This window comes from Sceloporus occidentalis, unplaced genomic scaffold, assembly GCF_023333645.1.
Source record: "Sceloporus occidentalis isolate IW3139 unplaced genomic scaffold, rSceOcc1.0.p SCAF_8, whole genome shotgun sequence".
In the NCBI taxonomy this organism is placed as follows: Eukaryota; Metazoa; Chordata; class Lepidosauria; order Squamata; family Phrynosomatidae; genus Sceloporus; species Sceloporus occidentalis.
The window spans coordinates 5,405,719-5,428,348 of NW_028316988.1; the positions used below are offsets into that span (position 1 = coordinate 5,405,719).

At 44.1% G+C, this 22,630-nt stretch overlaps 1 protein-coding gene across 3 annotated transcripts in view; it reads right to left on the reverse strand.

Annotated features, from left to right (window-relative positions):
* Nucleotides 1-786: 786 nt before the first annotated feature.
* The window catches only part of LOC149307711 (segment polarity protein dishevelled homolog DVL-1-like), a 64,780-nt gene continuing 42,936 nt past the window's right edge, over nt 787-22,630 (reverse strand). The window contains exons 8-16 of one of the 3 annotated variants that reach the window (XM_089534297.1): nt 22,066-22,205; nt 21,593-21,669; nt 19,306-19,373; nt 17,849-17,998; nt 13,363-13,494; nt 12,312-12,479; nt 11,972-12,178; nt 9,859-9,897; nt 8,414-8,492 (exon numbers count right to left, since the gene is read on the reverse strand). In XM_089534297.1, coding sequence (XP_089390423.1) covers nt 9,887-9,897; nt 11,972-12,178; nt 12,312-12,479; nt 13,363-13,494; nt 17,849-17,998; nt 19,306-19,373; nt 21,593-21,669; nt 22,066-22,205 — 953 coding nt within the window. In that variant the 3' untranslated portion in view covers nt 8,414-8,492; nt 9,859-9,886. Of the gene's footprint in view, nt 8,493-9,858; nt 9,898-11,971; nt 12,179-12,311; nt 12,480-13,362; nt 13,495-17,848; nt 17,999-19,305; nt 19,374-21,592; nt 21,670-22,065; nt 22,206-22,630 lie in introns of all 3 variants that reach the window. The other 2 variants (XM_089534296.1, XM_089534295.1) reach the window with 2 other exon arrangements.

A 22,630-nucleotide genomic window follows, 5' to 3' on the forward strand; every position in this document is an offset into this window, starting at 1 on the left:
TCTGGGTCTCTTGGGGCTTCTTTTTCACTGAGATTTGAATGCACCCATTTAGTCCTCAGCCTTTGCAAAGGAGATGAAAATGAGGACAGGAAGAGATCGAAGCTCCAGGTCCTCATGCAAATACAGTTCCCATTCCAAGTCAAAATCAACATTGGGTTTGAGGCCTCTGTGGCTAATGCTATGCAAAAGGGAGGATACAGATGGCTGCCAATGGCTCATCCAGCCACATCTGGAAAGGAAAACCAAGAGCTTTGAAAGACCAAAGAAAACATTGCGCAGCAGCAAGCAAAGCGGGTTTTTAAACTTGAAAGTTTTGTTTGCGATATTATTATTTGTTGCGGCAAAGAGACGCAGAGACAGGAATGGGGGTGCAAAACTTAGCTGGCCAGGTCTTGGCCAGCCCTTTTATTGACATCAGGGTTGTATCAGGCTTACATTATCCCATTGTTCATCAGAAGGCAATTTGCGAAATCAGTGACCAACGTGTATTTAGGAAAATTCCAATTAGCAAAGGAAACAGGATATGTAAACAGGCTCAGCCGAATCAACATGGGCTTATCTAATATGGATAAAGCATTGTCACCCTGAAGGAGGGTCACAATCCTGTGGTCTGCCAGCAGGATTATCACATCTCAATCTTGGTAAACATTGCTATCCTGGGAGGGGTCGCATCCCCGGGGCTTGCCAGGGAATGCTACAATAATAATAATAATAATAATAATAATAATAATAATAATAATTATTATTATTATTATTATTATTATTATTTCTAAGTACTTAGGGCCTGTCTGTTTCATGATCTCTAGAATCATTCCTGGTACTGAAGTCAGGTTGACTGGGCAACAATTGCTTGAATCCCCTTTTTGAAGATGGGGACAACATTTGTCCTCCTCCAACCCTTTGAACAGCCCTTACTATCAGGAGGTTCCTGCTAATGTTGAGCTGGAATCTCTTTTCCTGGAGCTTGCATCCATTGCTCTGGGTCCAATTCTCTGGAGCAGCAGAAAACAAGCTTGCTCCATCCTCAACATGACATCCCTTCTTAAGGGCAGGAAACTGTCTAAGTAACCATTTGCTCTGAGAGCCTTTGTGGCTGAAGAGCAAGGTAGAAATACTCCAAATAAATAAGTAAGAACCGTGGAACACATTCCTTCCTCGGAGTGTAGTGGAATCTCTTACTTTGGAGGCCTTTAAGCAGAGGCTGGATGGCCATCTGTCAATGGGGATGCTTTGACTGGGAGTTCCTGCATGGCAGAATGGGGTTGGACTGGATGGCCTTTGGGGTCTCTTCCAGCTCTACGAATCTATGATTCCTCTCTTGGTTGGAGCAAGGCTAGTGCTGGGGAGGAAGGGGAAGGTCATGAGGACAAGAGTTGGAGCAGGCTTGGTCAACTTGTGGCCTTCCATTCAGACTGCAACTCCCATCACCCTTTTACCATTAGCGTTCCTGGGCAGGGCTGATGGGAGCTGCAGTCCAACAAAATCTAGAAGTTCACAAGATATCGTATGCGCATACTTGGGGTAGGACACACACATAGACACTGAGGTCTCAAAAGAAGGCATAACCACAAAATCTGGAAGTGCATTTGTCACATAAAATTAAAAGTTTTTTTATTGTTTAAAATAGCATTTACACATAAGCAGTTATATATTAACTATACAGACAACTTGGGTTTTTTAAATACATTATCTACACCAATAAAAGAATGCAAATTGTACAATACACATCTATTAAAAGGAGGAACAGTATGGTTCAGGCCACTAGGAACTCAAGTCTTGGAGCAGAACCAGTTCCAGGGATCCCAAAGGAGGGAACAGTTCAGACCTCTGCTACCATCAGTACTTAAAACCGTTTCCTCTACTGTACATAAAATCCTTTACACATTCCTCTAATCGCAGATTAGAATTAATCATTCTTTTTCGGTGACTCCTTACGATCCAGTTAACGGTTTTTTAAAATGAACCCCGCACCCCAAAACCCTACCGGACCCCCTTCAGCATTTTGTCAGGCGCAAGATGGGACTCAGTTGAGAAGAAAATGGAGGAGAGAGAAAAAGAAGGTAAAGTCTTAAGCAATGGGGTCCACATTTGGATGAAACGTTCAGGATGAGATTGCTTTGAAAGAGATGGAGTGAACGCAGGGACTTAAAGAGGCAATGCATATTCAGAGTGAAGATAGAAGCAATCCTTGGAGTGTTAACACATGTGCTCACCTATGTCATCTTTCGTTTGCCATCTATCTAGTTCTGCAATCTTCATCATGGCATAAACTCCACTGATTTAATTTGGAGGACCTAGGTCTCCCTATACCTCCTTAGGAGCCACGTACACACCCAATTAAAGCCTAACAACCAGTCGCCTGGTCATGCTCCAGCTTCTTATCCTTATTGAATTGTGGTGCCCAGAACTGGACACAATATTCCAGGTGAGGTCTGACCAAAGCAAAATAGAGTGGGGCTATTACTTCCCTTGATCTAGACACTATACTTCTATTGATGCAGCCTAGAATCGCATTGGCCTTGTTAGCTGCCACATCGCACTGTTGACTCATGTTCAACTTGTGGTCAACTAGGACTCACAGACATGTAGTCTTGTTAAGCCAGGGGTCCCCCATCCTATATCTATGCATTTCATTTTTCTGCCCAGGTGAAGTATCTTACATTTCTCCAGGAATTATTGTCAGTAGCTTAGTCTGAGCTTACTTTTGCCAGTTCTTTTAGTACCCTTGGATGTAGTTCATCTGGCCCTGGAGTTGTGCCAGTTTACAAGTCCCATAGTCCCATAGGACTATGCTAGGGAAGGATAGAGCGCAGCCATGTCACATCGAGAGCCTGTGTGATGTAGTGGTTTGGGTGTTTTACTAGGACTCTGGAGCCCTGGGTTCAAATCCCTTCTCAGCCATTGAAACCTACTGGGTGAGCTTGGGAAAGTCATACTCTGTCAGAAGGCGGCAAAGGCAAACTCCCTCTGAACAAATCTTGCCATATATATGGTTATATGGTCACCGTAAGTCAGAAATGACTTGAATGCACACCTATGTAAGGACATCCTAAGCTGGGAGAAGCAGAAATCAGGGACCAGTCACCAAAAGCTTTGTGAGGACTCCACTTGTTCACATTTCTTTACAATGCTGCAAGTAGGATTCCCAATTTCACTCAGCAGATACCAGTCTAGACACTGCCTTGAGATTTAACAGACACAGGTATGCAAAAATGCCGGGGCAGAAAATACGGTGCCCATCAGATGGGATGGATTTCAATTCCCAGAAGGATTCGCCAACACAGCCAAAACTCTGAGAGATATGGTCATTTTAAACCAAAGCTTCTGTAAGGCCCTGGGTTGCCTACTCCATCTAGGCAGATATGCGGCACAGCGCCCTACTCTTTTCAGCAGCTGCATGGAAACCAAACCCAAAAAGGTTGCACCGGATCTGGATTTAGTCACATTTAAAATACTCCCCCTGCACAATTTTACATTGCACAATTATAGTACGTTGATACTACTTTAACTATTGTATGTACTCGTATACAAGTCAACCTCGGGTATAAGTAGATTTTGATATCACCCATGGATATGTTGAGGGTAAAACTCAGGGTCATGTAACACAGGATCTAAAGGGGGAAACACACTTCCCTCCCTCCTTCTCCGTCTCCAGACCTCTCCCGGCCACCTAGCACTATTTCTCTGCTGCCGGAGGAGGAGGCTTGAGCATCAGATTGAAAAGGGAAGGAACTGGGGTTTGGTGGTCAGGAGGTTGGGGAGAGGTGGTTTTAACATTGGATTGAGAAGGGAGGGAAATGGAGTGTCCAGTGGCCAGAGAGATCCAGAGGAGGAGGAAGATGGGGAGAGGTTTTAACATCAGATTGAGAAGGGAATGCTCAGGACCCCATGGGATGTTGCCAGGGGCGTCAAAGAGGTATAATTTTGCAGTGTGAAAGCAATGATAAATCTCAATCCAACTGCAGTTTGACCCTAAAACTCTTTGGACAGGGATAATCTTTTCTGCATTGGGAGTATCAGGTTGGTCCATGGACCGTTGGGACTAGCTGCATCTGGAGGAGACTCATGAGAAGGAAGATACCAAGTATAGGGTCTCACACAGAGATATGTAACAGGTACCCTCCTCTTCTGTGGGTCCACTGGACTCTTTTGGGAGCTGTTTCCAATTCTCCATGCTTGCTCACATTTCCTATAGACACCACATGCTGCATGAACATCTTTTAGTATTTCAAATGTATTTATTTCTCACCAAACACAGGTAGTCATTCTCTCAAAGCATGCCAGCGTGCTCCAAACTAGAGTTCAGAAGTTACCTTGCTTGCTTTTTTTATCCAGCTGCAATTTCCCCCTAATAATAATAATAATAATAATAATATAAATAAAATAGAACCTGCAACTCTTTTTTTTCCAGATTAAAAGCACAGGAGTGTATATTCACGTATTCATGCTTGTGCCACACAGGGTTAGCATGTTTTACCAAGCACAGATTTCTGTATTCTCTCAGCTGTCGGTCGAAAAGGTAGGTTTCTAGTTCTCACGTTTATGGAGATAAGCATGAAAGCATGTGTTGGTGAACTGGTGAGCATGAAAACCTCTAAGTGCGTCTAGAAGGAAGAGCGAGGGAGGCCTCCATGTTTTCAGTTCCTTGCCCTTTTGGAGCTGGTGCCTAAAAATAACAATTCATTTTAAATTATAAGACTGCCAGATGCTTTGTGGAAATGATATCCCTTTGAAACAAAAGGCTTTTCCTGTATCTGGTACTTTAAACCTGTTTTCACTGATAGTAGAGAATATATTCCCGACGTCATGGACACTAGGCAGGAGATGCCCAATTTCACCACCTCAATATGATGGAGATTTGGCAGGAATCAGGGAAAGGCAGATTCCTCTCCCCATAAATGTTTGGACCCAATGCAGATGGACAATTTGGCCAATTTTTCTTTTCCTCTCCCGCATTCAAAGTTTTTTAATTTAACCTTCCTTCTTTCCTGTTTATGGAGAGAAAAGCTGCAAATTCTAACTGAAGAATCTGTAAGAAAGAAATTAGCCAGCAACACAATTTTCAGCAGTGCCACAAATGTTGAATACAGAGGGATTCAAACCCAGATGCCTAAGTCCAAAAAGCCCTTTGCCCAGACCAACAACTGTTTCATGTTCTCTCACATGAGATTTCTGTTCTGAACGTCAAATGGTTTGTCTTGTTGTGAAGAAATGTGCAAATGTTGGTTCTCATCTTAAACTCCAAACCATCCAAGTTCTCACCCATCCCTAGCTTCAACATGTAGGAGTACATGTCTGGCTTGAGTGCAACTCAGTCATTTCCAGCACATACCCAACAGCGATAAGCTTTTCTGCATCAGCTCTTAAAGGAGGTGATTCCAGGGTTCATGGTAGCAATTTCTCTTACCTCTAGGAAAGAGAACGCAAAAGAAAAGCAAACTACGGCCTGTTACAGACTGCCAAAATAAAGCTGCTTCGGGTCTCTTTGGAGGGATGCTGTTTAAATGATGCATGCATCCGAAGAATCTGGAAGCTGCACCAAAGTTGCATTCCAGTGCTTAGGAATCGAGTGTGTCTTTGGCGCAACCTCCGAACTCTTAGGACCCATGCATCGTTTAAATCACATACCTCCAAAGAGACCCAAAGCAGCTTTATTTTGGCAGTCTGTAATAGGCCTACAATGGACAGAAAAAGCGGTAGGAAAAGAGGAAGACCATGTTACTAGTAAGCTGATTCAATCAAAGAAACCATGGCTGCCCTGAGTTTGCGGAACCTGAGCAGAGCAATTGATGCAGGGCTCTTGGAAGTCTTTCATTCATAAGGTCACCATCCATCCAAGGCAATGAAAGCAAATAAGAAGAAGAGATGGAGCAGGGACGTAGCTAGGATTTTGGGAAGGGGGGGGGGGGTCTAGACTAAGTGCCACCATTATAATGGGGCTTGAGTGCGGCAGCACAGCAGCACACACCATTCATTTTTCTAATGGAAGGGGGGGTCCAGACCCCAAGAACCCCCCCCCCCTTGGCTACGTCCCTGGATGGAGAATACACAGTCCTCTAGATGCTGTTGGATTGCAACGCCTATAACTTTTCACCCTTGGCTATCTGGCTAGGGCTTAAACCCTGTTTCAGAGTATCACTTCAGAAACACATTGCACAACCTTGAAAATAATAATAATAATAATAATAAACAATATCAACAACAATAATGGTTTTCAACCACTAACCTGAGGCTCTGCCTCTTTTCATTCTTCCTAGCCTTTTCTTCCTCTTTCCCCTCTTTCTCTTCATGGCTAGCCAGAGACAAACAAACCATGAAAATATAGACATTTCCAATAACCTTTATCCAATATATGCAGAACGCTGGCATTTTGCCTTGGCAAGGAATTGGGAATCATACCCCAGGGACACACATCTATAAGCAAACCTGCATGGCAGGAAAAAACCTCTCCCTTTGAAAGGATGCCAAACTGGGAGGGGAAATCCACTTGTTTAGATGTTCATAGTGAATCACTTATAGCTACGCTTTAATATTTCTGCCCATGGGGGTAGCAATTACATGGTTTAAGAGATGTGTGGTGCAACTGTGCACCTTTAGATGCTGGAGTACAATTCCCATCATCCCTGACCACTGGCTATACAAGCTTCTGCAGTTGCACATTTTAGTGTAATAGCGTCAACCTCTAGTTTCAATAATGCAGTGATTTTCTCCTAGATTCAATAATTAAGTGACTCCTTTGTCTGAAGTGCTAAAAAACAAACTCCTATCTCTCTCCTCCTATCAATCTCATGTCTTTGTTTTAAAGTCCACCATCTGGAAACTTTACAAAAACGGCCAAGTCCCAGAAAAACTAACACCTAAAATTGCACAATGATTAATGTGCAAAACAATCATACTCCAGATTGTGTAGCTCAGCTATACATTATGTACAGAGAGCTAAAGCACAGCTGATAGGCAAATAAGCCAATAATTGTGAGCACCAGCTTAATGTACAAGGATATGCTGAACAGAAATGAAAGATTGACTGCCAAAATAAAGCTGCTTCGGGACACTTTGGAGGTATGCTGTTTAAATGTTGCATGCGTCCTAAAGTCTGGTAGCTGCACCAAAGCTGTGCCCCAGTCCTTAGGACTGGATCGTGGCTTTGGTGTGGCTTCTGGATTCTTAGGATGCATGCATCATTTAAACAACATACCTCCAAAGTGTCCTGAAGCAGCTTTATTTTGGCCTGTCTGTATGGGGCCAGAGTCATGGAAGAGAGGGAACCATGGAAAATATGCAGCACAACACATATGAGACACTCTTGGCTTATGCAACCAGGAGCTTGATAGTAAAAGCAAGAAAAGGGAGCAATCTAGATGGTGAGGGGGGCTCCCAAAATGCACCTGCAAAGATATGCCATTAGATTTTTACAGCTGCTAGACAGCATTGTCCTTATCATAGATGAGGAGGAAAAGGAGGAGGAGGAGAAACAACTCAAAGCAAAAACATGTTTTCCCCTGGCCAGAAAGATACAAACCAGAATATTTTTAAAGGTGCAAATATGCAGGACTGGAGAATTGTGTATTGTTGCTTTTTTCTTTTCTTTTCTGTTTTTCTTCTCTCTTACACACACACTCTTTTTAAAGTACTACATAGAAAACCATCCCTTGAATAAACCAAGGAGGACACAGTATCATTGCACTGGGAAAAGGTGCCACATATAACGAAGCACATTAAAGTATGTGAAGAGAACACCAACCGATCACATTCAGAAAATAAAGGGAATTTGGGAAGGGGGGAGGCAGGCAAAAAGGAAGGAAAGGGTAGAGGAGTGATTCTGTGATTTGCAGATATCGAACATCCCAGATTTTCTTTTCACTGTTTGCTTGCAAAACATAATTCGAGAGTCAGGAAGGTGTGACATGCAAAGGGCTGTCGATGCAGTTATTCTCTCACAATTTTTGTTTAAAAAAGCACACACTCTTTTGCCCCTAATTTTCTTTTGAAATTGTCCAAATGTTGATTCACAATTGAAAAAGGAACCCCGACAAAACGGCACAGACGACTATCTGAAGGCACTTCTGTTCACATAATGTCGACGAAGAACTCGCAAGGGTTGCCCATGGCCTTCTGGAACGACTGGCGGCTCCCCGTCAGCTCAGGAGGGATGGAGCCGAGTTCTCGCACGGGGGGTCCCCCGGGGGGGCCGCTGGTCCCGTAGACTTTGGAGCCCAGTTTCGGGAAGTTATAGAGCGGGGGCACGCCTGGAGGCCCGTAGGAGTGGTGGCTGTGAGGGCTCCTCTCGCTGGTGGTGGTGGCGGCAGAGACGTGGCTGCGATGGCTGAGCTGGCTGGCAGGCCGCTCCCGCCGCGCAAGGCTGCCCCCTCCCGTGCTCCGGGTGGCATGATCCGATTCACTGCCACTCCCGGCTGACTTGCGATCCTTCTCCCGGTTCAGAGCCCTCCGGCTGTTCTCGCTGTTGCTTCGGTTAGAACCACTGCTTTTGCTTCCTGGATGGGGGAGTGGGGTTGGGAAGAGAGGGAAGGGAATATAGTCGTCTGTTAAAAAGAAGTGGGTTCGTTCACTCGTGTTTCCTTCGTACAGAACGGCAATGGCATGGTCCTACTCAATGCTGACATTTGCATGCTATGAATGGCTACGGGATCTGTGTGTGCATAAATACTGGGACAAACGTGGATGAGGTTCTATCATGCATGGATGCTTGGAACCAACTCAGAAGGCTTGGAGAAGCAATATAGCAGCAATGTAGCAGCTCAAACGAACACACAAACAAAACAAACAGCTCCCCCCATGCCTGAAATTTGGCAAGATTGATAAAGCATGAAAGCAAAGGTCAAAAGCAACACTCAAAATCCAAATACAGAAAAAGTGCTTCACATTTTACCCTAAAGACCCCGGAGACATTGTGCTAATTTAATTTTAACAAAATGTGGCAATATAAGTTCCTGTGTTAGAGGAAATGCTCTGTTAATTGTTCAGTTTGTCGCACCTCCCAGTTAGCTAGCAATGCTCCAGAAACTGCTGCCTGCAGTAGACTTTACCGGGCTAGAACTCAGAAGCTTGGTATACGGCAGCCTTCTATTTCTATCATGGGAGGATGAGTTTGGATTCCTCAACAGAAGAATTGGCTATCTACAGATCTCCCATAAAGAGAAGACAAAAACTACTTCCAGAAGGTGCCCAGTGAGAACAAAGCATGAGTGTTTCCTTCTGAAACTGGCCCTATGAGAGCTGAAGGTTGGTGACTATTACCTGCCAGCTGGTGGTAGGCAAGACCAGCGCCAGCTGAGACGTAACCAAGCCTTCCTTAGCAGCTTGTCTAGACTCTACGGCAGGGGTAGGCAACCTTTTTGAGCCGGGGGCCGGGTTGCTGTCCCTCAGACAACTGGGGGGCCGAAGCCAAAAAATAAATAATTATTTTTTAAAAAAAAAAATTTAAATATATAAATAAACCAGGACAAATGTAGGACAAAATGTTTAAATGGAAGACACTTTTTTAAAAAAATGGAGGACACGTGAAAAAAATTGCTGATTTTTTTAAAAATGTTAATATAAATGCATGTTTCTGAGGCTTCTATAGACAATTGCCCCCCAAAGGCCCCGGCGGCAATCAGTGGCAGGACCAGGCCGGGGGCCGGTCCCAAGGCCTTGCTGGGCCGCATCCGGCCCGCGGGCCGCAGGTTGCCTACCCCTGCTCTACGGTACTCAAAATAATTCAAATCAAAATAAATGGGTATAAACATGGAGAGAAACAAGCTAGACATATGGGTGTTGAGAGGAAAGGAAGTCTTGAATCTAGATGATCATGCTATGGACCAGTAATGCTAAATTTGAATGGAGATGTGAAACGCTTACCAATCCCAGCCATTCCTTTATGACTCCTTCAGTCTAGGGCTTGCTCAGGACAAAACAAGGGAATAACAACAGTTACATAAAGCTCCCCCTAAAGAGAAACGACAACGCAGCAGCAGTAGCAGCAACCACAGCAGCAACACTTGAGCCAGTAAGAGGTGAAGGGCAAAACAATGCATCATATTGTTAGCCTCATCATTCCCAGACATGCCCCTACCTGGTGCTTACAGTTCGTATGTGTTGGGGATTCATTACACTGTATTCCTGGCACTGCTCTATTTAAATCTATCTTCCATAAGATGGGTGAAGCAGAATTGGGGTGCTACTCCAGAAAAGGCCCTGTTCCACGTTCCCTCTAATGTAACTTATTCCGGGCCTCTGATAAATATTGTAAATGATGGGCAGATGGAACACAACAGATTTTTCAAATGGAATAAAGCCCTTTAGTCATCTCAAAGAAAGAACTATCCTCCTGAACTGAAATCAGCTATAAAACTGGTGCTGTAATTTGTAAAGAACACCCCAGAAAGCAACCTAAGGCCTGTTACAGACTGCCAAAATAAAGCTGCTTCGTGTCTGTTTGGAGGTATGCTATTGAAAGGATGCATGGGTCCTTTGAGTCTGGAGGTCACGCCAAAGCCACACTCCATTCCTAAGCACTGGAGTGCAGCTTTGGTGCAGCTTCCGGATTCTTAGGACCCATGCATCATCTAAACAGCATACCTCCAAAGAGACCCGAAGCAGCTTTATTTTGGCAGACTGTAACAGGCCGATGTGAACATTTTGCAACAGCTACACTTTCTGAACACTTTCCATGAGAAGTCACACACTAAAGTCTGTTGTGGTAATGTATATGGTAAAATTGCCAGGCATATGTCCAAGTCTGTTTTTTCCAGGAAAGGTACAGCTGAAGCTGGGCAAAGGTGACCCTGGCTATAGCCACAGCCTGAGCACAAAGGAGCAAAAGCAGAAGATGTGGGCCTGATAGTTCAATATGAGTGTAGCCTTGTCTAAAACAGGATGTACTCCTAAACTTGGACGTGATCATTGATTAACTGTCTTATTAGGGCTGAGTCTCATCTTGTTAGTTCATATCCTACATAGTCTTTATGCAGACAAAGCTTTAGGATGCCCAAACCCTCCTCTGAAAAGGAGAGGCAGAGCTGGGTGTCATCAGCACACCTTGTGGTTTCAGGTAGTAAAGTGCACTAATGTTGCTTATGGATCAGCACACGCAGGATCAAGGAAACTGAATTTAAGTCCCATTAAAACCAGAGGGGTCGTTGATTTCCACTGATTTTAGTGGGAATAAGACTGAGCCAATTTTGGCTGAAACCAACCAAAATACCAATAGAAGATTGGATGGGGGGACTCTGGTGATTTTCTAAAAACCTGCATTGATTTTAACTTTTGTAAAATACTTGGGTTGCAGACTGGGAAAAAGATAGGATATTAATATTAGTAGTAACAGTAGTAGTGGTGGTGGTACAGCAAACTTGTACTGTAGATTGAGGAGTGTGATGATGGGTGTGGGGTTACTTTTTTTGTCCTATTGCACACAATGCATACCTGATTCACCCAGCCAACAAACTTGATAATTATTTTAATCGCTGCACTGGGTCAAAAATTGATCATGCTGCAGTAGAGGCATGTTTGGTAAAACAACAACAACCAGGATCTCACAGTGCAGATGAACAGGCAGCAGATTGCAGAACTTCTTGACACCATCCATACATTAGATTTAATTTTTTAAAAACACAGAAAAATGTACAGTAAACGGCTATTTGGATAAGTTACTTTTTGGACTATAACACAGAGAATTCCCCAGGCATAGTCCAAACAGTAACTTTGCAAAACTCTGGATTAAAGGCATGGCCCTACACCTTCTTCCAGGAGAGCTGAGACACTACAGTCAACCCATGCAGGCAACTCTGTTAAAATAATCAATAACTAGCCTTCATTTTGCAGAAGAAACAAATCAGTTCCATGCATGAGGCACACAAGGACCCACAAGAAGAGAAAAGACAAACAAAAAATGGTGGATGGAACAGAACTAAGCCAATGGTCATTGCAAATGGAAAGAACGGGAAGACATAGGCTCATGCCCAAGACCTACCTTCACTCTGCTGGCTCCCTGCACTGCCGCTCCCATAGCTGAAGCCTGGGTCCTGGTAAGCCGGTGGAAAACACGAAGGGGCAAGAGGATACTGGTATGGGTAGCCTTGCCCCAGGGGCCACGGTGCAGCTGTGTGTGGGAGTGGACCCAGGGTGTCTTGGTCCGAAGCCCCACTGGAACCGTTGTTAAGGTTTAGTGCAGCCAGATCTGGAGAAAAGAGGGAAAGAACTTTGAGAATGGCACAGGCAAAACTACCACCACGAAGATGCTTGCAAAAGGTTCCCAGGGTTTCCGTTTCAGGGCTAGGAAGCATGAACAGCATAAAATAAGTGGGGCTTACTGCCACAAAGATCGCCAAAGACATAGTAGCACTGCTCTGAGAAAGTGATTTTGTTCACTGTGTGCCTGAGGTATCCGTGTTTTAACATGCTGCTGGCATACTTCCGAGCCTCCCTTCGGTCTTTAAAGCCCTCCACGTGTGTATAAAGCCAGTCAACCACGTCTGCTCCTGCAAATGAGAAGAAGGTAACATCTGAATGAATAATTTATTTACTTATTCATTGGGGGTAGAATCTAGAATGGATCCTTAATGGATCAGCTGCTGGCAAAACACCAGGAATAAACTCTTCTAGAACATAACCCCACAAAAAACTAGGAAAGCCTTCGACTTCACAATGTCTTTATTCATCCAGTCTGCATCTAAAATGGTCAAGGGACGCCGAGGTCAAAGATGCAGATAAAATAACCCAGAATATGAAAAAGGAATGCTGTACCAATTCTTGAGTCTGGGGATTCTGGGAGTTGTCTAGAATCATAGACCTCAATCATAGGCCTTCCAGCCTAACCCCCTGCCATGCAGGAATACACAATCAAAGTACCCCCGACAGATATCCATCCAGCCTCTTATTTAAAAGTCTGCAGAGAGGGAGACTCCACCACTCTCCAAGGAACCATATTCCACTATAGAACAGCTCTTAGTGTCAGGAAGCTCTTAGAATAATAGAATCATAGAATTATAGAGCTGGAAGAGACCGCAAGGACCATCCAGTCCAACCCCATTCTGCCACGCAGGAACTCTCAATCAAAGCATCCCCGACAGATGGCCATCCAGCCTCTGCTTAAATACATGGGTTGGTTAACTGAAATTAATACGTTCATTGGATATGTCAGAAGAACACTTCCTGATTGTAACCCTCCTAATGTTGAGTTCGTCCTAATGTCTAGAAAGGAGACTTTTTCCAGATCCTCAATTATTGCTGATGGCATTCTACTGTTGTAGCAAGGATGCTTCTATTCATAGCAAACAAATGCAAGAAAAACAACAACAACAACAACAACAACAACAAATCATGTCTATGGGGCAACTCTTTGCAGAGGTGTGAAATACTCACCTATTACTGCACTGGAGATAGTAATTTTTAACCACATCCTGTCTCGAATTTCAAGCCCTGAATCTGCTAACTGCATAACCTTGACAATGGTAGCCATGTCACTTTTAACCGTCAAGGGGGATTCATCTAGCTCTGAAAAAGTACAAAAGGTTGGAGATATCGCTTTCAATGACACAGTGAATGAAAACAGATGGAAAGAGAGAAAGAGAGATTGAGCAAGAATGAGAGAGAGACAGGCAGATAAGTGCTTCACACAGAGGTAGCAATATTGGGAGGAAAGCTAGGCAAACACTTCAGATTGTAGGTATCTTCAAGGGTAGCAGTGTGGTAGACAGGTTTAGCTGGCCTGTGACGTAAAATCCTGCCAGTAGGTTCCCCTGTAAAACCCAAGTTAAAATGAAAGTGACCTGCACAAGAGGACTGTAAGAATACCTACTCCTCATGGAGGTGGCAAAAACTAAGGCAGCTACAGTTTGCTTATATGTTGTTGGCAGCAACTGTGCCAGCATTGCAACTCTTGAGGCTACTGGCATCTTTCCTCCACACAATCATCACCATGATATAGTGTTGCTCTCAGGATGTAATATTTGTCTGAAGGAATTTTGGGGGGGAAACAATAGCTTTCAAAACCCATTGTCTTCTCCGAGAAACCCCGTCAAAATGACACAACCCTATCCCTACAGCCTCCCAAAAATCCAGCTGAAGGTTTCAATGGGAGGATTTCATCCCAGCCTGACAGTGAGCCATGTAGATTAGCAGCTGTCCCATTTTGATTTTCCATCTCAAACAGCAAAATGCCTTAGGCTAACTTGGGGGGAAAAAGGTGGTGGAAACTTCATGCTGCTTCTGTTCATTTCAAGATGGCCTATGAGAGAGAAATCATAACCTGAGCATCCGAGTTAAGTCTCAGAAATTTTCTCCCCTGCCATAAGGATGGAATTTTAATCTTTTAGTTTTGTTTTGGCACAAAGAAACTGGGACAGGAGAAGCAGGCAAGCCACGGAGAAATGTCTCAAAGACAGCAGCTAAGGTAGCAAGGCCAGGGAGAACCCAGGAGCTGCCTGGGTGGATCTAGAAACCAGGACAGCATCACATCCCAGCCTTGGCAAGTCTGCAAACTGAAACTCTTTGGTTCTTTATGGTAGAACAGGACACATTGCTCCTGGTTCTAAGGGATGAGCTGTGCAGAGAGGTATGCCCAAACCTCAATTGCTGGGCCTCTAAGTCTGCCAAACCCCCCTCTCCCAATTTCATCAGCAGGGAGCAAGTGTCTTGTTTTTCTACCACGTTTAGGAGCTTTCCAGGGAGCTTCTGGGAAAGCAATTTGGTTTAAAAACAAGGCAAATGTCCTCCACACACCTTGATTTAAAGGAATCTATTGAGGTTTTACCATTATGTGGCAACTTGCTATGTCACCCGTCGAAAAGGAATATGCGTGAGGCAAAAACAGATTCAATAGCATTCATATTCAGGCCATGCAACTCCACACACACCAGAACCATCCTCATCCACCACACGCCATTTACCCACAAAGGCTCCTGGGTTCCATATGCAACCAATTTATCGCCATCAGCGCTCTGCAACAAATGTATGGCACTGGCTGGAAGTTAGTTTTGTTAGTAGTAAGAAAAGCAACATGTGGTTTTGGTTCAAACAATGTTCTAATTTGAAGATGTGGGGAGCAATAAACTGGAAAGCTTGTTGTCGTTTCCCACAGGGTAAGATATGAGCACTACCAGAGATGAATCAAGGGATCAGAGTTGTTTTGACTTGCTTTGCTTGGAACAGGGGTGGGTAAAGTGCAGCCCATGGGCTACACCCACATGTATGTGCAAGACTATTTTGCCCACTTGCTTCAGAGCAAACTGGGGGGAAAGGCCCACAAGAGTATGGTGCCCTTTCGATTTTAATGTATTAAAAAGGGACCACAGACCTCTGTGTCTCAAATATAAAGTCTAAGCAACATTGGCTTGATATAAAACATCTCCCTTTGCTCAGACATTTTACTAGTTTCCCTTTATGAAATCTGATCAGCTGTCATTTCTGCTACACATATTTCTTTATTTGTATTTTCCCAGGCAGTTTTAATTTCAGCAGCATGATTAAGAAGGGGCCTCTGTGTTGCATTCCCAGTTCATGCATCAAGGTAGGTAACAGGCTGGGCATCTTCAAAGGAATTCAAACAATGTCACAGTTACTGCCAACAGCAAAATTGCCAGACAGCATTAGATTATAGTAATCTCCAAGTCTGCACAAAACTATATTGTGGTTCTAGGATGGATTGTTTAGATAAAATGAAGTCAGCAACAAAGGTTTTCTTGCTAAAATCAATACTAGAGGCTGTGTCACTCATATTAAAGATAATGATGAACCTGATCAAGTCTGCAAAAGAAAATGGACGAAATAATGAGATGCAATTGCTCCTTCTTTTCAGATTTCCAAGGCAGGGCTATGAGAAGACTAATGACCACCAACAGAGGATCGAGATCATAATGGCAGAATTTAGTAAGGGAAAAAACTTCTCTCCTTGCACAGAACTGATACAGAAGTATATCAATGCTGGATTCTAAGGATTCAAGAAGTGCCAATTCCAGGTTTTCCTGTTAAGGGGATGGAAGAGAGCCTCAGTATCCTCTTCTTCCTAAGTACACTCAGCTCCTCACCGATGCCCATTTGCTTGGCAATGTGGGCCTAATCCACTAAGAGATTAGCATCCTCAAATTACTGCTCCTGTGCCTCCTTTCTTCCTCTGCTGGTAACAGGTTGCAGCAACACTCAGGTGTTAGAATAGGATCCCTAGCAGCATGTAGGGCTTAGCGGATGTTTTGAAAATGCTGTCCATTACTCAAAATCATGTCTTAACTTTCTGGGCAAAGCTGGAACGTATGAACCCATGCGCTGAAGGGAACAGAGATCTTTACGATTGTTAGGAACTATGAACTTTTTGGATTGTGTGGTAGTCCTTGGCACACATAGGCCTGTTACAGACTGCCAAAATAAAGCTGCTTCGGGTCTCTTTGGAGGTATGCTGTTTAAATGATGCATGCATCCTAAGAATCCGGAAGCTGCATCAAAGCTGCACTCCAGTGCTTAGGAATGGAGTGTGGCTTTGGCACGACCTCTGGACTCTTAGGACCCATGCATCATTTAAACAACATACCTCCAAAGAGACCCGAAGCAGCTTTATTTTGGCAGTCTGTAACAGGCCATAGACTAAGAGTCTGGTCTGGACAACACAGCAGCCTCTTTTGCCCGCTGTTCTTCAAGGTCCAGCCAAAGCCCTTGCCCAGTGATGGTGAACCTTTTAGAGGCCGAGTACCCAAACTGCAACCCAAAACCTACTTATTAATTTCATAGTGCCATGTCCCTCTGGCTTTCTAGTAATAAACTCTGGCAAACTCTGTGCTGGGGCGACGGCACATGTGCCCACAGAGAAGGCTCCGAGTGCCACCTCTGGCACGCATGCCATAGGTTCGCCATCACTGCCCTAGCCTGTGTTCCAGGTTCAAACCTTCAGCTTTGACACCTGACTTCAGGGGCTCTTATCTGGGAATACACACAAACTCGAGTCGGGTGAGTATGGTTGTAATCCTGCCCACTGTATGGTGAGACCCTAATTTTGGCTAGATCTTGTTGGTATACCACATGAGCATAACAGTTTGTTATGTTAACTGCATTTTTTCTAGGAGTGTACAATGACAGTGAAGGAAAGCAGGCAAACCCATCACCACTGAAAGGGGAAGGTTGGTGACAGACAGCTCCAAACAGTTTCTTCAGTGCCTGCCTTCTGGGAGAAATGAATCCCCCTGAAGCTTAGTGCTCTGAAAAGGCTGGCTTGACAATCATATGTTCCAATGGGAGAGACAGTTGTCCAATACATCTTTGCCCAAACACCTAATGTTCAAAATTCCCTTCCATCTAAGACAGGCATTGGAGAAATTTTCCCTGCTGACAACAGTGATTTTGGCTGCTTTCCCTCCAATCTTTCCTCTCCTGCTGCTGCTGCCTATGTTGACATACTTTCACCACTGCAATTAAACAATAGGATCTTGGCCTCATATTTAAGACCCTTGGACAGAGGGGCCATTGCTCAATGGCAGAGTACATGATGAGCAAACAAAATGTCCTGGGTTTGAAAGATACTCAAGAGTATGAAAAATGATTATTGGCTCCTTATTAACGGGCGACATGGCTGTTCAATAAGACTGAGTGGTGGCTCAGCTTAAAGGGATAGGAGGTATGTGGGGTTCTTTTAGAATTTTTGCATCATCTTTGGTAGAAAGGGAGACGGAGGAGAGGCAGCAGAGGAACGAACAAGTTTTATGCTCCCCACAAAGTAAGAAAACAACCATTTTGTTGCAGTTATTTTTTAAAAATTGAATTGTTTTTGGTTTTGGTTGTGTATTTTTGTTTGATTGTTTAGCTCTACACTGCCAGCCCTGTGCAGGAGGAAAACCTGCCTGGTCCTGGTGGCAGTGTGACTTACTTTCCAAATCAGGAATTGAGCTTGTTAGTGAGGAGCTGGTAGAGGTGATGGTGCTCATGGAGGGGCTCATACCGTAACGGGGGTACGCTCCCGTCAGGGCTGTGGTATGAGAGATCCAAGCTGCGGGGTCGATCGGTCGCACAGGTTCAGCTGAATCATGAGAGGAGAGGGAGAAAGAGACAGAGGGAGAGAAAAGAGGGAGAAAAAACAGAACAGTGTTAGCCAAACATTGGGAGTTTATTTCAGCCTTACAAAAGCAAAGAGCCACACACCTTACTAGCCTGCAATAATGTTTACTAGCCTGGAATGCAGGAGTGGGGAACTTTCTTTCAGCCCACTTTCAGAGAAGATCTTGAGGGTGACATGTCAAAGGCAAAGGGGCTGGGACCAAAATATATTGACATGTTTTAGCTTCAGGCTCTTACATTTGGTAACGAACGCTCCATACAGACAGGCCAAAATAAAGCTGCTTCAGGTCACTTTGGAGGAATGCTGTTTAAATGATGCATGTGTCCTAAGCGTCTGGAAACCTCACCAAATCCACAGTCCTGTCCTAAGAACTGGAGCGCAGATTTAGCGCAGCTTCTGGACTCTTAGGACGCATGCATTATTTAAACAGCATACCTCCAAAGTGACCCGAAGCAGCTTTATTTTGGCCTGTCTGTATGGGGCCTAAGACTGATTCAAGACATGAGTCAACAGTGTGATGCAGCAGTGAAGAAAGCCAGTGCAATTCTGGGCTGCATCAATAGTAGTACAGTGTCTAGAGTGAGGGAAGTAATAGTAACACTCTATTCTGCTTTGGTCAGACCTCACTTGGAATATTATGTCCAGCTCTGGTCACCATAATTCAAGAAGGTTTTCAGAGGATGGTGACCAAAACTGGTAAAGAATTTCCATACAGTGAGAGCTGTTTGACAGTGGAATACACTCCCTCAGAGAATGGTGGACTCTCCTTCTTTGGAGGCTTTTAAACAGAAGCTGGATGGTCATCTGTCGGGGATGCTTTGATTGTGAATTCCTGCATGGCAGAATGGGGTTGGACTGGATGGCCCTTGTGCTCTCTTCCAACTCTAAGATTCTATAATTCTATGATTCGTTTCACTCTCATTGTCCATCATTATTAACATACAGCTTTGACAGGTTATCTAAGGGCCAAGCTACACATTATTTGTATCTTACATATACATATATATATATAGAGAGAGAGAGAGAGAGTACACACTCTGCAGGTGTTCCATAATTCACTTCCCAATTTTATCTTATTCTGTGTTGAAAACGATCACATATTGCAGAAGTGAATTAAGTTGAATGAGTGTTTGTTTCGCTCACAATCCTGGCTCCATTAGCACTAGTTGCGTTTTCCCACGTCCTCCTATTTGAAGCCTTGTGACGGCTGATGCTGTGAGTTTGGTGTACTTTAATGCCAAAAGCAATTATAGTGGCTGATCACTCACCCCTGGGGATGGTGAAATAACTCCTGGGTGTCGGGTCCCAACATTTGGCCACTGTTAGACTGATGGGGCTGGGAGAAAAAAGGAAGGGGGAAAAATAATAAACCTTTTACATGGCTGCCACGCGCCACACTTCAAACCACATGAAACCAAGCATATAAAATAAGAGCAGGGAAGCTTTACTCCATGGGCCTAATCCAGTTTGTAAATAGCTCAAATAAGGCAGAGGCCCCAGAAGGTTTCTCTCCAAAGCCCATCCCTGTCTCAAAAGTCCACTCTGTCTCCTTCAGGAAGAAAATCTCCAGTCGTGTAGCTACTGGGGATATGGGGAATGAGGGCAATGAGCCCCTAAATAAGAATTCTTTCTCCAAATAAAATTGTCCTTTAGACCCAAATTTCTAGCATTGCAAAGAGTGAGACACTGAAACCAATTCACACCTAGAACTTGCTGTGTTCACATTTGCTTGGTCCCTTTGCCTGCCCCTTTTCTTTGGAGCCCTAAACCGGATTTCTGAATGCTGTTTAAGCTGTAAGTTATTGCAATGACAGAAATTTAGGGACTGAAGGAAAATTTAAGTGGGAACAGAATTCTGCCATAGCTATCCACCTGCAAACCTACTACACCTGCTCACAGGGAGGAATGGCCATGATTACCTGGTTAATGAATGGAGAGAACATAAGGATCCTTGAAGAGGCAAGAGCCACCATGTGTGTCTTATGCCTCTTGTCTCATAAAAGCAGCCTAAGGAGGTCTGGCTGAATGTGTTAGGGGAGCAGTGAAAGCCTCACTACAGCAATGCAGGTTGCCACCTTGTCTAAAAGAGGCTGTGGTGAGGCCATTATGGAAAAATCTTCCCATGACCCCATCATACTGGAGAAATATCAGCCAGACCCATTTGGGGGGCAAAGTTCTGAAATGTGCTGTGGCTTCCCAGCTCCAGGGGTTCCTGGAAGAGATGGATTATCGAGATCTAGGTCAATCTGGTTTCATGCATGGTTATGGGATACAGTTGGCTCTGGTCACCTTGATGGATGACCTATGCAAGGAACTAAGCAAGGGAGTGTGGTCCTGTTGGTTCTGCTGGACCTCTCAGCAGCATTTACCTTGATTCCAGTCCTTCCTGGAGGGGCAGACTCAGAAAATGGTGCTGAGGGATGCCTATTGGTTACTCTGGCCACTGGTCTGTGGTGTCCTTCAAGGCTGAAGTCTCTCCCCTATGCTGTTTCATATTTACATGAAACCACTGGGAGAGGTAATCCAAAGTTTAGGGGTTCAGTCTCATCAATACGCTGATGACACACAACCCCATCTCTCCTTTCCATCTGACTCCACGGAAGCTATTTCTTCACTAGACTAGTGTCTGCTGTCAGTAATGGACTGGATGAGGCTGAACACACGGAAACTTTTTCAAGACAAGAAAGAAGTACTTTTGGTCAGTCGTAAAGCAGATGAGGGAATAAGGACTGAGAAATGAGCCTGGATGCCCAGGTTTCAGTAATGGCCAGGAGTATGTTTGCATACTTTAAACTAGTACGCAAGCTGTGCCCATTATTTGAGAGGTCACACTTGGCTGCAGTGATACATGCCGATTACATCCCATTTGGAATACTGCAATGCGCTCTGTGTGGGGCTGCCTTTGGAAACTGTCTGAAAATGTCGGTTGGTCCAAAATGCTATGGTTGGGCTGGATTTGGTTATCATGTGCCCCCCGCCCTGTTGAAACAACTTAACTGGTTACCAGTTCATCTCCAGGCACAGTGGTAAATGCTGTTTAGGTCCAGACTATCTGAGAGACCATATCTCCTTATACAAGCTTTAAGAACTATAGGGAAGGGTTTTCTTTAAGTCTCACCTTCTTTCAGAAGGTTCTCAGGCACATCTGGTGATGACTTAGGAGCCAGCCTTCTCCATGGCTGCTCTCAGGCTTCCACGGGAAGCTTGGTTGGCCCCCTCCTTATTCTCTTTCCATCAGCAGATGAAGATCTTTTTATTGGGACAGGGCTTTGAGTTGTATATTATACAACAGCTATATGGGTGGAGTGGTGTTTTGTATTTTATTTTATATTTCATCTGTTACTTCTGCTTATTAAATGCATTTTTAACCATTTTAATCATGGTTTTAATATATTGTTTAATACACTGCCACCCAAAACAGCTTTCTCACATGCCTTAACAGTAGGGTGGGCCTGTGCATTCTCCCAGTCTTAACCAAAGTCAAAATCAGAATGTGTTTTTCAGCACTAGTAACTCTCCAACCACAAAAGCAAGCCCTCTGAAGCAATCACTCACCCCGGCTTCGAAACAATTTCTCGCAACACTCGCACTGCATCATCGTTGCTCATGTTCTCGAAGTTGACCTCATTCACCTGGAATGTAGCATATAAGAGTTTTGATAAGATATGGTAAGATATGCTATGATAAGATATTTGATATGATAAGATATGACAGGATGGAGATGTTCGAAGAATCATTGTTCCTAACCCTGGTCATGGACCTTTCAATGGACTGGATCCTGTCTGGAGGGAGAGAGAGAGAGAGAGAGAGAGAGAGAGACCATCCCTAATATGGTGCTGGGTAACACTCCTGATATGGTGGATCCTCTGTGATAGGGTGAGAAGAGTCCTGGATCCTGGAGATCCAGGATTGCTTCTCAAAATCACCTGCTGTATGGCCTTCACGGGCTGTGCATTTGCCATTAAGAAGCCAGAGCCCATAACAGTTGTTGTTTTTTCTGGACTAAAAGCAAGTAACTGCTTACTGACCTGTAACAGCATGTCCCCTGGTTCAATCCGTCCATCAGCTGCCACAGCACCACCTTTCATGATGGAGCCAATGTAAATACCTCCATCTCCTCTGTCGTTGCTCTGGCCTACGATGCTGATTCCCAGGAAATTGTATTTTTCTGAAATAAGGGGAAGAAGGAAGAAAGAATGGATTGTAATACACAGTGGCTATTATTATACATACATACATACATACATACATACATATATCCCACCTTTCCCCCCACATTTTGAACTCAATCCAGTTTATAATTTAAAAGAAATACAATTAAGCAAAAGCATATAAAGGATGAACATTAAATCAGAATTAAATTATTTGCATATTGAAATAATTTGAAACATCGATGTTAAAATATAAAACCAACTAAAACAGTCCAGTTTAAAACAACACATCACTTTCTTTGCCTGCTGATAGAAGGACAGCAAAAGGAAGGACATTCAGGGAGTTTGAGAACCTAGGAGCAGCCACCAAGAAGGCCCTGTCTCACATCTCCACCAGCCTGTGAAGATGTTGGCCTGAGAGTAAAAGCATTTCCTGAGGACC